The 14,970-nt window shown below is 46.2% G+C and overlaps 1 protein-coding gene across 1 annotated transcript; it reads left to right on the top strand.

Moving 5' to 3' along the window:
- Positions 1-210: 210 nt before the first annotated feature.
- Positions 211-5,508, top strand: LOC127678084 (histone H2A.Z-like). Its single transcript, XM_052172893.1, is given in 2 exon segments — positions 211-217; positions 5,120-5,508. Coding segments are annotated over 2 exon segments (390 nt in total). The 3' UTR covers positions 5,503-5,508.
- Positions 5,509-14,970: the final 9,462 nt, after the last annotated feature.

The raw sequence follows: 14,970 nt of genomic DNA, 5'->3' as shown, positions 1-14,970 counted from the left end.
TTGAGTTCAAATCCCAGCAACCACAGGCTGACCATTCCCAACCTATTAGATATGTAATTGCTCCCTATAGAGAACGCTCTTCCTGTGAGCCTATGAGCAAAATACCTGACCAGCAACATATTATAAACAAAGAGTTTAAGCCCAGCTGAGAAAGTCTTCTTAGAGTGGGCATGCGTGGGAAGAGAGCGAAGGAGCTGGTCAGGCAGCAAGATGGCAGGTAAGGTTGGGCCAGGGATGATGGATCTGTGGATCTCCCCCCCTCCTCCTCCCCTCCCCCTCCTCCCCTCCCCCTCCTCCCCTCCCCTCCCCCTTCCCCCCTCCACCCTCCTCCTTTCCCCTCTCCTTCCTCCTCCTCCCCTACCCCTCCCCTTCCCCCTCCCCTTCCCCCTCTTCTCCTCCCCTTCCTTCTTCCCCCTCCCCTTCCTCCTCCCCCCTCTCCCCTCCTCCCCCTCCCCTCCCCCCTCCCCTCCTTTTCCCTCCTCCCCCTCCCCTCCTCCCCAGCATAGGCCTTAGGTACATGAGGACCCTGCTTTACCACTGAGCACTCCTATTTTTTACCACCCCATCCCCCATTATTGCTGTGGTAGCTGGCACACTGTTTTTAAATTAGCCTCTCATTTTTATACTTATTTTTAAAAGTAATTTCATGGTTTTTTTTTTAGGTATGTAAGTGTTTTGCTTGGATATGCGTGGATACCACCTGTGTGCACCTGGACTTGTAAACAGACAGGGAGGACAGCTGTGTTGGTCTTGAGACGTGAACCACATGTCCTCTGCAAGAACATGTGCTCTCAACTGCCAAACCACCTCTCTCGTCCTATACATAGATTTTTTTTAAACAAATTGTATTTATTCATTTTTAAAATATTTATCTTCTATTATTTTACTTTATGTATGTGAGTACACTTAGCTGTACTGATTTTTTTTTTTTTTGATTTTTTTTCTTTTGAGACAGGGTTTCTCTGTGTAGCCCTGGCTGTCTCTGAACTTACTCTGTAGACCAGGCTGGCCTCGAACTCAGAAATCTGCCTGCCTCTGCCTCCCAGAGTACTGGGATTACAGGCGTGCGCCACCACTGCCCGGCTGCTGTACTGATTTGAATTCAGGACTTCTGCTTGCTCTCTGTGCTCGCTCTGATCGCCCTCGCTTGCTCGCTCCAGTTGCTGGCTCCTGCCCCTGCCCCTATCCTGTATTTTTTCTTATTTTATGTGTATGTACAGGTACATTGCTTACATGTATTTCTGTGTACCATGTGGATACAGCACCTGCAGAGGCAGAAAGAGCTTGGACCCGCCCTGGAATAAGAGTTCCAGATGGCTGTGAGCCACCATGGGAATCGAACTCAGGTCCTCTGAAAGAGCAGTCAGTGCTCTTAACTGTTGAACCATCTTTTCATCCACTCATCTTTGTAACTTTACCTCAAGCTAGGTAAAATGAATTTTGTAATTTCAAGTTTGAAGAACAACAACAACAAAAAAAAAAAAAAATCAAAGGAACAAGTGGTTAAGCATGAATCCCACGCTAGCGGTGTCCGGGAGTCTTCACCGAATAGCCCGCCATCCTGGGAGGGGTTAGCACCAGCTAACAGTGAAGACACAAATCCAGGAAGACAAGAGACAAGCGGGAGCAGGGCCAGAACTGGAAGACAGGACGGTCTGGCTCGGGGCCCAGAGTTCTTATCTACTTTTATTCTTATCTGCACAAATCCAAATCTGGACCCACAGGTTAGTTCTGTCTGATTGAGCACTAAACGCTTTAGAAGCAAGCCCAGGAATTTACAGCTGGGAGTCAGAGCACTGGAGCAGGAAAACCAGTTAGGCCTCCTGAGGCCCAACCTGCCAAAGCTTTTTTTTTCTAAGTATTAATTCTTATTTTATGTGCATGGATGTTTTGCTTGCATGTATAATGTATACTACATGAGTGCCTGCTGCCTGTATAGGCTGGAAGAGGGCCTCAGGTTCTCTGTAACTAAACTACAGACAGTTGTGAACCACGTGTGGGTGCTGAGAATTAAACCTGGGAGAGCAGCAGGTTTCCTTCCTTCCTTCCTTCCTTCCTTCCTTCCTTCCTTCCTTCCTTCCTTCCTTCCTTCCTCTCTTTCTGTCTCTTTTTCTTTTTCTTCCTTCTTTTCTTTCTTTCTTTCTTTCTTTCTTTCTTTCTTTCTTTCTTTCTTTCTTTCTTTCTTTCTTTCTTTCTTTCTTTCTTTCTTCCAGATGTTTCTACATAGCTCTTAGAACTCAATCTGTAGACCAGGCTGTCCTTGAACTCACGGGGATCTGTTGTTGCTTCTGTCTCTGGAGTGCTGGGACGAAAGGCCTATACCACCAGAAACAATCTAGCAAGTGTTATTTTTGGTGGGTGGGGTGGGAGGGTAGGTGGTTTGAGACAGGGTTTCTCTGTGTAGCCCTGGGAGAACAAGTTGGCCTCAAACTCAGAGATCTGCCTCTAGCAAATGTTAATTGTCAAGCCATCTTTCCATCCTCTTGACAAATCTTTAAAATTGAGCTTTTTATGATTAAAGCTATGGCTGGAGTCAGGCAACATGATTTTAATCCCAGTGTTCTGGAGGCTGGAAGGGAGGTGGATCTCTGTGAGTTCAAGGCCACCCAGGACTACTTAGAGAAACCCTGTCTCAAAGAACAAACCAAAACTGTGGCTGTGGATGTGGCTCAGTTGGCAGAGTGCTCGCTTAACAGGCCTGGGGTTTAATCCTGTCTGGACCACATCACAGGGAGTGGTGGCACAGATATTTGATTCCAGAACTCCAGAAGTAAAGGCAAGAGGATCAGAAGTTCAGGTAATCGTCCGGGACAAGGCAAGTTGGTATCTAGCCTGGCGTGTGTAAGACCCTGTCCAAAACAAATCACAGCTGAGCTGGGCAGCAGGTACCTGCAACTCTAGCACTCGGGAGGCAGAGGTGGAAGGATCCTTGCAAGTCTGAGGGCAGCCTGGTTGATGTACCGTGTTCTAGGCCAGGCAGAGCTACACAGAGAGACATTGTCTCAAAGCCAGCAACAGCAACAAGAAAACATGATGGCATCTTCCTATAACCACAGACATTGGGAAACTGAGGCAAGATAACGGTTGAGAGACGGAGGTTCACCTGGATCTACATAGTGAGACTGTCTCACAACAACAGAACCCATTAAATAATAAATTGTATTAATTAAAAATGTGTCTAAATGAGATGAAAACTCTGGTGGATATAGGAAATTATAATCCTTCAAATAAAAAAACATAATAATTAAGGTATAGAGATAGAGCATTAAGGGAAACAGAACCTTAGAAGCTAATGATGTCGTTAACAGTAATAATATCACAAAATGGCAAAAAAAAATACTCTTATACTGTATACTGGCTGATTTTGTGTGTCAACTTGATACAAACTAGAGTTATCAGAGAGAAAGGAGCCTCTGTTAAGGAAAATGCCTCCATGAGATCCAGCTGTAAGGCATTTTCTCAACTAGTGATCCACGGGGAGGGCCTAGGCCATGGTGGGTGATATCAGCCCTGGGCTGAGGCTCCTGGGTTCTATATGAAAGCAGGCTGAGCAAGCCAGTAAGTAGCACCCTCCATGTCCTCTGCATCAGCTCCTGCCTCCAGGTTTCAGTCTTGCCTGATTTCCTGTCCTAATTTCCTCCCATGATGGACTATGATCTGTATGTAAACCAAATAAGCCCTTTCCTCTCTAATTTGCCTTTTGGTCATGGTGTTTTGTTGCTACAATAGAAACCTTGAGACATGTGTATTTTCATTATAAGAAGTGCTATTTCTCTCATCATCTATTTGTTGGTGCCAAGGCTGTGTGAATAAGTGCTCAAAATTCAGTTCCATGTGACATGGGTTAATTCTAGCCTGTAGCCCTAGTTACACGGGAATTGGAGGCAGAAGGATCACATGAGCCTAGGGTCTAGGGTCTTAGCCTAGTCTGCACAGGATAACAAGACCTTGTATCAAGAATAGAGGGAAAACATGGCAGCACATGCCTTTATCCCTAGCACTTTCTTTTCTCTCTTTTTTTGGTTTTTCAAGACAGGATTTCCCTGTGTAGCCCTGGCTATCCTGGAACTCACTCTGTAGACCAGGCTAGCCTCGAACTCAGAAATCTGCCTGCCTCTACCTCCCAGAGTGCTAGGATTAAAGGCATGTGCTACCACCGCGTGGCTTAGACTGGCTGGTTTTATGTGTCAACTTGACACAAATTAGAGTTATCAGAGAGGAAGAGAGCTTCAATTGAGGAAATGCCTCCATGAGATCCAACTGGAAGGCATATTGAAGTGGAAACTTCTAGTTTCTTTGGAAGGTTATATCAAATGATGTTTTGCTGGGCCACATAGGGGAAAGGATGTTTTGCTGGAGCAGACACCTGAAAGGACCTGTGATGAAGGAGTATAAATATGACCCCACAGACCGTGGGAGATGAGCACTCAGAACTGGTTTTGTTTATTATGCCTTACTATCACTCAATAAAGACATGCATATCTTGGTTCGCTTTACATAGCATTGTAGAACTCAACTTGTGGTAAAGATGCCATGGAGAGAAACTCACACAAGAACTGCTCGTGAGGTTCCTGGGACAGCTTGCCACTTCAGAGGCCTCACCTCAGGTTGGTGAGTCTTGCAGTTTCTTCACAATTGAGCTACAGTTGCTGGTTTGAGCCTGGTGTCTGCCTGCCAAGAGGATTGGATTGTAGCTGCCGGTTTGCATGTGGTATCTGCCTACTTAGAAGACTACTCTTATTTGGTGTTTGCTACAGGGCTGAACTGCTGAGAAAGAAGATTGAGCTCATCCCCAAAGAACTATTGCTGAACAGGTCCACTTCCCCCATATCCTAATAACTTTTGTCTTTCATTACCTCTGCTGGGTGATGGGTAGGGGTGAGATTGAACCCTTATTAAAAGTAGGTTGCAAAAAAAATTATGTCTACAGTATATTCTCACTTAGTGCTCAGTGGGGGGCAGTTGAGCTCACGATTGGTGTGCCAATCTTAGACTGGTAGTCCTGAGTTCTATAAGAAAGAGGTTGAGCAGTTTGAATCGCGGTGTGAAGGAGGATAGATCTCCAGGATCGCTGGGCCTCAGCCTGGCCTTGTCTCTTCCTAGCTTGTCTGAGCTTCAGCACAGTTCACAGGACATAAAGACTCTGGAAGGGCCAAGACAAAGGAGGTTTCCTGCTCGTAGTGAGCGGGCTTGCAGTTCCCTGTGGGCCTTATTCATCAGCACCCGAAATCTAGGACAATCAGCCAAGGATGTGTGGGCAGGACCGCTGCTGTGTACAGCGCAGCCATCCTGGAGTACCTCACCCCAGAGGTACTTGAGTTGGCAGGAAATGCATCAAAAGACTTAAAGCTAAAGCGGATTACCCCTTGCCACTTGCAACGTGCTATACGTGGAGATGAAGAATTAGATTCTCTGAGCAAGTCTAGAATTGCTGCTGGTGGTGTCATCCCACACATCCACAAACCGCTGATTGGGAAGAAAGGACAGCAGAAGACTGTCTAAGGATGCCTGGATTCCTTATTATCTCAGAAGTCTAAATATTTTGTTTTGTTTTTTGGATTCCGCCCCCCCTCCCCCCCCCCCCCCCCGGGAGACAGGGTTTCTCTGTGTAGCCCTGGCTGTCCTGGAACTCACTCTGTAGACCAGGCTGGCCTCGAACTCAGAAATCCACCCGCCTCTGCCTCCCAGAGTTCTGGGATTACAGCCATACGCCATCACTGCCCAGCTGACTCTAAATATTCTTAACAGCTGTCCAGTGTTAGCGATTCCAGTGGACCGTGAAAAACACAATTTTACCTTTTGTAATTCTATTTGAGCAAATTGGAAGCTTAATTAGCCTTCCACCAACCAAATTTCTGCATTGGAGTCTTAACCATGTTTAAGAGTTACTGTGGCTTCAAAGAAGCTATTGATTCTGAAGTAGTGGGTTTTGATTGAGTTGACTGTTTTTGAAAAAACTGGATTTTAATTGTGATGCAGAAGTTAGAGTAACAAACATTTGGTTTTGTACAGACACTATTTCCACTCTGGTGGATAAACTCAATAAAGGTCACATCCCAAAATTAAAAAAAAGAAAAGAAAAGAAAGGAAAAAAAGAGAAGGATGAGCAAGCCATGGCAAACAAGCAGTGAGCAGCCCCGCCCAGGGCCTCCGATTCAGTTCCCGCCTCCAGTCCTGACTTGAGTTCCCGTCCTGACTTCATCCAATGATGGACTATGACCTAGAAGTGTCCTTTCCTCTGACTCTTGCTTTTTTTTTTTTTTTGGTTATTCCTATGAAGCAACAGAAATCCTAATACACTAGTCTACCTACTGAGCTCTGGGATACCAGGGCTATGTAGAAAGGCCCTGTCTCAGAAAACCAAACTAAACCAAACAAATAAGCTGGGCAGTGGTGGTGCACACCTTTAATCCCAGCACTTGGGAGGTGGATTTCTGAGTTTAAGGCCAGTCTGTTCTACAGAGTGAGTTCCAGGACAGCCAGGGCTACACAGAGAAACCCTGTGTTGGTTTGGGAAAAACCAAAACCAAACACTCTCTCTCTCTCTCTGTCTGTCTCTGTCTCTGTCTCTCTCTCTAGCTCATGGCATGTCTAGAGTTTCCTGAAGTGCTCCACTGATGCCTGAGACCAAAGTGGGCGTAGCATTCCAGGATCTGGATGACCTCATAGTCGTCAGGTCCTGACGAAACCTGGGACAATTCTCACTCCACACCTGTGGCTCCTCCTAGCACTTCTTGCCCTGTGCTCTACAGAAAACTTCTCCAGCCCTGGGGCTGGGCTTCCCTTCCCTTCCCCCAGGCTTCTCTTTTTTCTATATAACCCAGCCTTTTTGGTCTAGTAGACTCTTATCTCCTCGCTGGGCCTCTTGTCCCCTTTGCACTTCCTTTTCTGATCTCCATCCCAAACCCCACAGCTCAGTTCCTGTTTGGTCTGGACTCTTCCAGATGCCTCTGGCTTATCTCTCCCCTCCTATCTACAATAAAATCCTTCTCCTCCACCACACCTAGAATGGTCACGTCCTCGTTTTCAATCGATAGCTACCACCCTAGGGAGGCGAGAGGTTTGGCAGGTCTGGGTCACCTTGGCACACCCTGATTTAGGATAAGGTAAGGCCTAGGAAGCAGTAAGGTGCCAGCTTTAGAAGACAGACCGAGGAGTTGGGGGTATAGCTCAAGACCAAGGGCTTGTTTGTTACATATGTGGTCCTAGTACCTGTCCCCAGGACCAGACAGACACAAGCACACATATTAATGTACACAGAGTTGGGTATGGCAGGACATGGTTGTAATCCCAGCATCTGTGAGGTAGAAGCAGGAGGATCAGAAGCTCAAGTTTAGTCTCAGCTACACAGCAAATTTAAGGCCAGCCTCTAGCCTCAAAGTCATAAGAACCTCACTACCCCTGAAAACAATCATTTACATTTGTAGCCAGGGGGTGATGATGCAGGCCTTTAATCCCAGCACTTGGAAGGAGAGGCAGGTAGATTTCTGAGAGTTCCAGGCCAGCCTGGTTTACAGAGTAAATTCCAGGACACTCAGAGCTACACAGAGAAACCCTGTCTAGAAACAAACAAACAAAAGTTAGAGGCACTTGCCAGTAATTCCAGCATTTGGGAAGCAGAGGCAGGAGAATCAACAAATTCAAGGCCAGCAGGGATACAGCAAGATCTCCTTTCAAGAAAGACAAGAAAGGAGGAAAGAAAGGAAGGAAATGGTGAGGAAAGAGATGCTGAGCTGCTGCCTTGGGCCCCCGAGCCTTCACCCGAGGGTGGGGTTGGGTGTGGTGGGTGGGGACCAGAGGCAGTGTGGGGAAAGCCGCAGGTTTACAACCTCACAGAAACCAGCTGAAACTAGGGCCTGGTGCTTTGAGGAAAGAATCCAGAAGTCAGAGCTGCTCTGCTTGAGTGAGCACCTTTGGCTAACTGATCTGCGAGTCCAAAACAAAGGCCGGAGGGAACGCTTGAGGACCAGTCACAGCTGCAAGGGTACCAACCTCCAGAGCTGAGACCTGCGGCCTTGCCACTTTGCAGTGACTTTGCCCACAGCAAGAAGGACTACAATCTTTGCCTCCTGCCCTCTGGGGAGGAAGTTAGGTTCGGTGATTGTGGGGATTGAACAGCTTGGGGTAATGGCTACGCCTCTGGCTGCGATGGGGTCAGAGTGGAGAGGAATGGACCAGGACTTCCTCCTGGGTCCTGCCTGTTTCGGAACAAACACCGGCCAGCTGACCATAGCTCTGTGTCAGCCTCTGATAAACACCAAAGAGGGGACCTGACAAGGCTGCCAGGGATCTGTTTCTTCGATGTATTTTTTTCTGGGACAAAACCAACACACAGCAGGTAAACTTTGAACTAACACCCAGTAGGCAGGCTTTGAACCAACACACAGTAGGAAACTTTTGTATCAATACATCAGCCCCAAGTTCTCTTTTTACCCTTGTTGTTTCTTTGATGTGGCTATTATGAAATTTCTAATCATAAAAGCATTTTTACATCATGCCTTTTGTTTGTTGTTTTTGTTTTTTGAGACAAGTGTCTTGCGGTGTAGTCCAGACTAGCCTTGAACCCTCTTTCTTCTGACTTAGCTCCAGGATTCTGACCCTGCGAGCACAGATGATCATGCCTGGATTCACACTGTGTTTCTTCTGAATGGTTATATCTACTTCCCTAGATTTGTTGAGTCTTGAAGATTAGTCTTTTGGTTTGGTTTTGTCTTTATTCTTTTTTAGTCTTGGGGAAGAAAGCCAGAGCCTCACGCTTTGCTCTATGTTTATAATGCAGTTACCAGAACACCTTGTAGGTGTGGGCTGAATGACCAGGTTAGAGAGGACTGTCTTTAAGAGGGCCTAAGGAGCCGGGCAGTGGTAGCGCACACCTGTAATCCCAGCACTCTGGGAGGCAGAGGCAGGCAGATTTCTGAGTTCGAGGCCAGCCTGGTCTACAGAGTGAGTTCCAGGACAGCCAGGGCTGCACAGAGAAACCCTGTCTCAAAAAACCAAAAATAAATAAATAAATAAATAAATAAATAAAAATAAAAGAGGGCCTAAGGAGGCTGGGCAGTGGTGGCACACGCTGTAATCTCAGCACTTGGGAGGCAGAGGCAGGCGGAGTTTTGAGTTTGAGGCTAGCCTGGTCTAGAGTGAGTTTCAGGACAGTCAGGGATATACAGAGAAACCCTGTCTAAAAACAAACAAACAAACAAGGAGAATGATTTGGTGGACACCCCTCGGACACATAGCCGGATACATCAAGGGTTGGGACTAGACTTCTTGACTTGGAATTGTGGTGACCTTCAACTCTGCAGTCAAGCGTGGAGTTGTCAGGTGTGGATCCCCTCCACTCTCCTCACTGCAGCATCTGTGGAGTTGTCAGGTGTGGGTCCCCTCCACTCTCCTCACTGCAGCATCTGTGGAGTTGTCAGGTGTGGGTCCCCTCCACTCCCCCCGCCCCAGCAGCTGTGATGTCCAAAGCTTTGCTCCTCCTTTTCTCCTGACTCAGGAAAAGAATTCCACAAGATTGGCGACCTGAGGTCGTGGGCGGTGGTGGGGCACGCCTGTAATCCCAGCACTTGGGAAGCAGAGGCAGGCAGATTTCTGAGTTCAAGGCCAGCCTGGTCTACAAACTAAGTTCCAGGACAGCCAGGGCGATACAAAGAAACCCTGTCCCGAGAAAACAGAACAAACAAACAAACAAACAAACAAACAAACAAACAGAATACTAACATACACCAGTATTTGTTTAATTAAAGAAGAGAAAAATTAAAAAAAAAGGAATAGCGAAGCAGGAATAGGGTCGTCATTGTGATATCTGGCTGCTTGATGCTGACATCGGGGGCGCCGTGACTCTGGGGAACCTAAAGAAAGGGGTATGGACAGTGTTTGTCCAGTCTCAGGAGAACTGGCTGCTTCCTTGCTGTCCAGGGTCTGTGGAGCCATCTGAGGATAGGTCAGGAGAACAGGTCCAGTAGAAGCTGTCTGTGTCCAGAGAAGCTGAAAGGAGATTGGAGCACCTGAAGGTTGCTTCTCTGGAGCTGTCCTGGATGTGGCAAGGGTTTTGACAAGATCTTGAAACACATTAGTATAGGTAGAGAATAAGATTAAATTACATTTGGGAGAAAGGAAAAAAAAATTTAAGAGGTAGAATTGAAACCCAGAGGAATCCCACCCTTTGGAATAGGTAGTAAGCGGGAACTTGGGTAGATGTTCTTATCTGGATGGAGCCCATTTGATCCACGAGCAGTAGATCTGGGTAGGTTTCCTGTAGCTAACAAGTTCATTAAAGAGATAACCACCTCCCCCAGTAATAATGATGAAAGACTTTAGCCCCGTCAGCTCTGTTCATTTTCTGCCTCCTGGATCCTAGACTCCAGTTTCCACCTGCTGCTCCTCCTGTCAGCGAAGAGACTCAGGTTGGGCTGCAACTGTAGCTCTGTGGGTTGAGTGCTGGCTGTGAGGCCTGGGTTCCATCCCCAGTGCTAATGAACTAGGCATGGTGCCCAAGACCTGTAATTCCCAACACGCCGAAGGTTGAGGCAGGAGGACTAGAAGTTCAAGGTTATCCTTAGCTACCTGGTAAACTTAAGGCCAGTCTGAACTACTTGAAACCCTGGGAGTTTGTTTCTTTGCTTGTTTCTTTTCTTTTATTTGTGTGGTTTTAGATTTGTTTATTTGTTTGTTTGTTTGTTTAATGTACATGAGTACACTGTAGCTGTGCAGACGGCTGTGAGCCTTCATGTGGTTGCTGGGGATTGAATTTAAAACCTCTGCTCTCTCCAGTCAATCCTGCTTGCTTCGGTTAACCTTGTTTGCTCAGTCCCTGCTCGCTCTGGCTCAAAGACTTATTTATTATTATTATATGTAAGTACACTATAGCTGTCTTCAGACACACCAGAAGAGGGCGTCAGATCTCATTATGGATGGTTGTGAGCCACCATGTGGTTTCTGGGATTTGAACTCAGGATCTTCGGGAGAGCAGTCAGTGCTCTTACCCGCTGAGCCATCTCACTAACCCCTGTTTATTTTATTTTATTTTATTTTTGTTTTTAATAGGCAGGTGAAATGGCTCTACCAGTTAAGGGGCCTGCTGCAAGCCTAATGACCTGAGTGACCTCGGGGACTCTTTTGGAAGACTATCAGAGCATATACTATCAGAGCATATACTATTAGAGCATATACTATCAGAGCATATACTATTAGATCATATACTATTAGAGTATATACTATTAGAGCATATACTATTAGAGCTATACTATTAGAGCATATACTATTAGAGCATATACTATCAGAGCATATACTATTAGAGTATATACTATTAGAGCATATACTCTTAGAGCATATACTATTAGAGTATATACTATTAGAGCATATACTATCAGAGCATATACCATCAGAGCATATACTATTAGAGCATATACTATTAGAGCATATACTATTAGAGCATATATTATTAGAGTATATACTATTAGAGCATATACTATTAGAGCATATACTATTAGAGCATATACTTAGCCTGTATAAGGCTCTAGGACCTGCTCTTGTCAAAGAAAGGAGACTACTGCATTAGCCTTCTACAGAGGGAAATAGGTCCTTTCTCCCAGGCTTAGGTCACCAGGGAACACAGAGGATGGGAGGTTGAGGGTAGCCCAAGGCCACAAGAGCCCACGGGTCCACCTCCAGCAGCCACCAGCAGCTCTCCTTCTAACCTTGGCATTTCCCAAGAGGAACTCCCTCCTGACCTCAGGGTCTTTTGATACTTGGGATCAGTGACTCGCCAACCCCACCTTTCCTTGTGTACCTGAAAACCGCAGGAGACAAACACCAGACACCTAACTGTAAGAGCTTTCTCTGCAGTCTCTGGGTCTGCCCTTGGGTACAGAAGCAAGCAGGGGACAATGGCTTTATCTGGTCTGCCAGATCCTAGGCCCTCCATTAGGATGGCCTTGAAACCAGCCGAGAACACACAGATGGAGACAGGAAGCAAGACACTTTGTGAATGGGTCACTGGGTGCCATTTTACTTCCTTGGACTTTTGCTTCTTAGCCATAAGACAGACCAAACTGTTCAGAACATCCCACAACAGAGCACACAGATCTCAGACATGGCTCTGTAGTCTGGGTCCCAAGCCAAGCCCTTGGGTTATAGCCCTAGACAATGGGCTACAAGATAAAACCTTAGAGTCTGATAGATAGCCATGGCCTGTCCCTTGCTCTGTAAAGCAGTGCTTGTGGAACACTGTCCTTAACCTTGTCTGCCCGACCACAGCTAGATTCACCTAACAGATAGCCCTCTGGGCATTCCTGTAAGGAATGATCTAGATTAAGTTAATGGAGGTGGAAGACCCACTTCTATTGTCAGGACCATCCCATGAACTGAGGTTCTGAACTAAATAAAAAAGAGAAACTTAATTAGATCCAACATCCTCTCAGCTTTGTAATTGCTGAGACCAGCTGCACCAAGCTCCTGCCACCAGGATACTGATGTGAGGAGCTGTTCCCTGGAGCTGTGAGCAAAATAAATCCCTCTTCCCTTAAGTTGCTTTGATCAGGGAATTTTATCACAGCAACAAGTAACTAAGCCTGCGGAGGTGGTTCACACCTTTAATCCCAGCACTCAGGAGGCATAGGCAGATAGATCTCTGTGAAAGAGGCCAGCCTGGTCTACAGAGTGAGTTTCAGGACAGCCAGGGCTACACAGAGATACCCTGTCTCAAATAAACAAAAGACAAGTAACTAAGACCAACACCTTTTTGATTTGTTAGTTTTTCCAGAGCAGGTCTTTCATCAGCTAGGTCAGAGTGAACACTGAGTCCTACCCCCACTTCCCAAGTATTTACTTTTCGATGGTTACCCTTTGTTATACTGGAGTTTGAATGGAGGGTCTTTAACTTTCCAAACAAGCACTCTTTCAACTGAGCAATAATTCAAATTGTTGGGTTCCCCTCCCACTCACCCACCCAGCTCTTTTTGAGAAAAGGTCCTGCGGTGTAGCCCTGGCTGACCTTGAATTCGATTGGTAGCTCTAGTAGACCTCCAGATTACAGAACTAGTCCATGTGCATATGGTATTTTCATTTTGAAAATTAAAAGGACAGGCCTGGGAAGCTGTCTTAGGGTTTTACTGCTGTGTATACACACCATGGCCAAGGCAATTCTCAGAAGGACAACATTTAATTGGCCTGGCTTACAGTTCCAATCCATTATCATCAAAGCAGAAGCAGGGCAGCGTCCAGACAGGCATGGAGCAGGAGGAGCTGAGAGTTCTACTTCTTCATCTGAAGGCCTCTAGGAGAAGACTGGCTTCCAGGAAGCTAGGAGGAGGCTATTAAAGTCCATGCCCACAGTGACACACCTACTCCAACAAGGCCACACCTACTAACAGTGCCACTCCCTGGACCAAGCTTGTACAAACCGTCACAGAAGCTGATGAAGTCTTGAGTGGATGTGTATTATTGCCATCAGCCCAGCCATGTCAGGAACCCCAATGCCTCAGACCCAGGAGAATTCACAGCTCCTTCCCTGGGTCAGGTTCAGGGAATTGGGAAAGCCTTTTGGTCCATGTGTGGATGTTGATGTGTGTGCAAAAACTATTTATTGGGCTGGAGAGATGGCTCAGAGGTTAAGAGCACTGACTGTTCTTCCAGAGGTCCTGAGTTCAATTCCCAGCAACAACATGGTAGCTCACAACCATTTGTAATGGGATCCGATGCCCTCTTCTAGTGTGCCTGAAGAGAGCTACAGTGTACTCATCATGCAGTTTCCTTGTATGTATATGATAAATACACTGAGTTTCTGGGTTGTTGCATAGTACATGCCCTCCATCAGAGCGAGCACAACCCACCAGATCCCAGCTTTTCTGAAAGCATATCTGTTGTTTCTTCATTTCCAAGTTGCTCAATCAGCTTCCCAGGACCAGGTGGTACAGCTCTCCACACAAAGCCAAGGATGCGACCCCAGCCTTCGTAAGGTGGGCATAGTGGCACATGCCTGTAATCCCAGCATTCAAAGAGCATCGGGAAGAGTATTAGAAGCACAACTTTACCCTTAACTACAGAAGAGCTCCACGCCACGCTGGGCTCTGTGAGATAGTCTCAAGACAAAAAAAGAAAAGAAAATCACACTGAGGTTTAGGTGCTGTGGTATAGCAGTAAGTTTGGCTATACAGATTTGGCTCCCGGTGTGTTGCATGCACACACCTGCCCAGGAGCTCTTTGGATTCTCGAATGAAACACACACACACACACACACACACACACACATCAGTTAATTTTTGACATGTGATGACTAGCTCAAAGGTTGGGCACTCCTAAACCTTCCCCTGCTACCCCAGGCCCAAGTGGGGAGTGATCAGTGGCCTCCTACCCAGTCCTTACATGGTTGGCTGGTTTTCTCTCCTGAAGCTCTTACGTCCCATCTTTCTCCCCCAAGTCATGGAGATTCTCCATCGGACATCATCTCTTTATTATTGATCAATCAAAAACCAATTGACGACAAGGACCTTTACCTTTTGGACACACAGATTCACGATTTCAGGAGCCAGATTAGTTGAAAGCATTAGAACCAATCCCCAACACTGTGGTTGTCTAGAAGTTTACAATAATATCTAAGCCTATAAAAATTATATTGAGATGCTGGGGTGAGGGTTCAAAGGCTTTGAGCACTGGCTGTTCTTCCAGAGGACTTGGGTTCAAGTCTCAGCACCCACAAGGCAACTCACACCATCTCTAGCTCTATTCCCAGGGGATCCTATGCCCTCTTCTGACATCCGTGAGCACCAGGCAGACACATGGCACCCAGACATGCATGCAGGCAAAATACTCATACATGTAGAGTAAATAAATTTAAAAATTACATTAAAGAGTTTCCTTAATGATATAGGAAACTATAACCAGTTAAGTATTTATAGAAGTTGTTGTTGCTTTTTAATGGAAATGTATTGCAATTTAGTCCTTTATTTTTATGTGTCTTTTTTTACCTTT

The sequence above is a fragment of the Apodemus sylvaticus genome, chromosome 2 (assembly GCF_947179515.1).
Source record: "Apodemus sylvaticus chromosome 2, mApoSyl1.1, whole genome shotgun sequence".
NCBI classification, from domain to species: domain Eukaryota; kingdom Metazoa; phylum Chordata; class Mammalia; order Rodentia; family Muridae; genus Apodemus; species Apodemus sylvaticus.
Note: the sequence above shows the minus strand (reverse complement) of the source record. Positions and strands in the feature narration are given on the sequence as shown.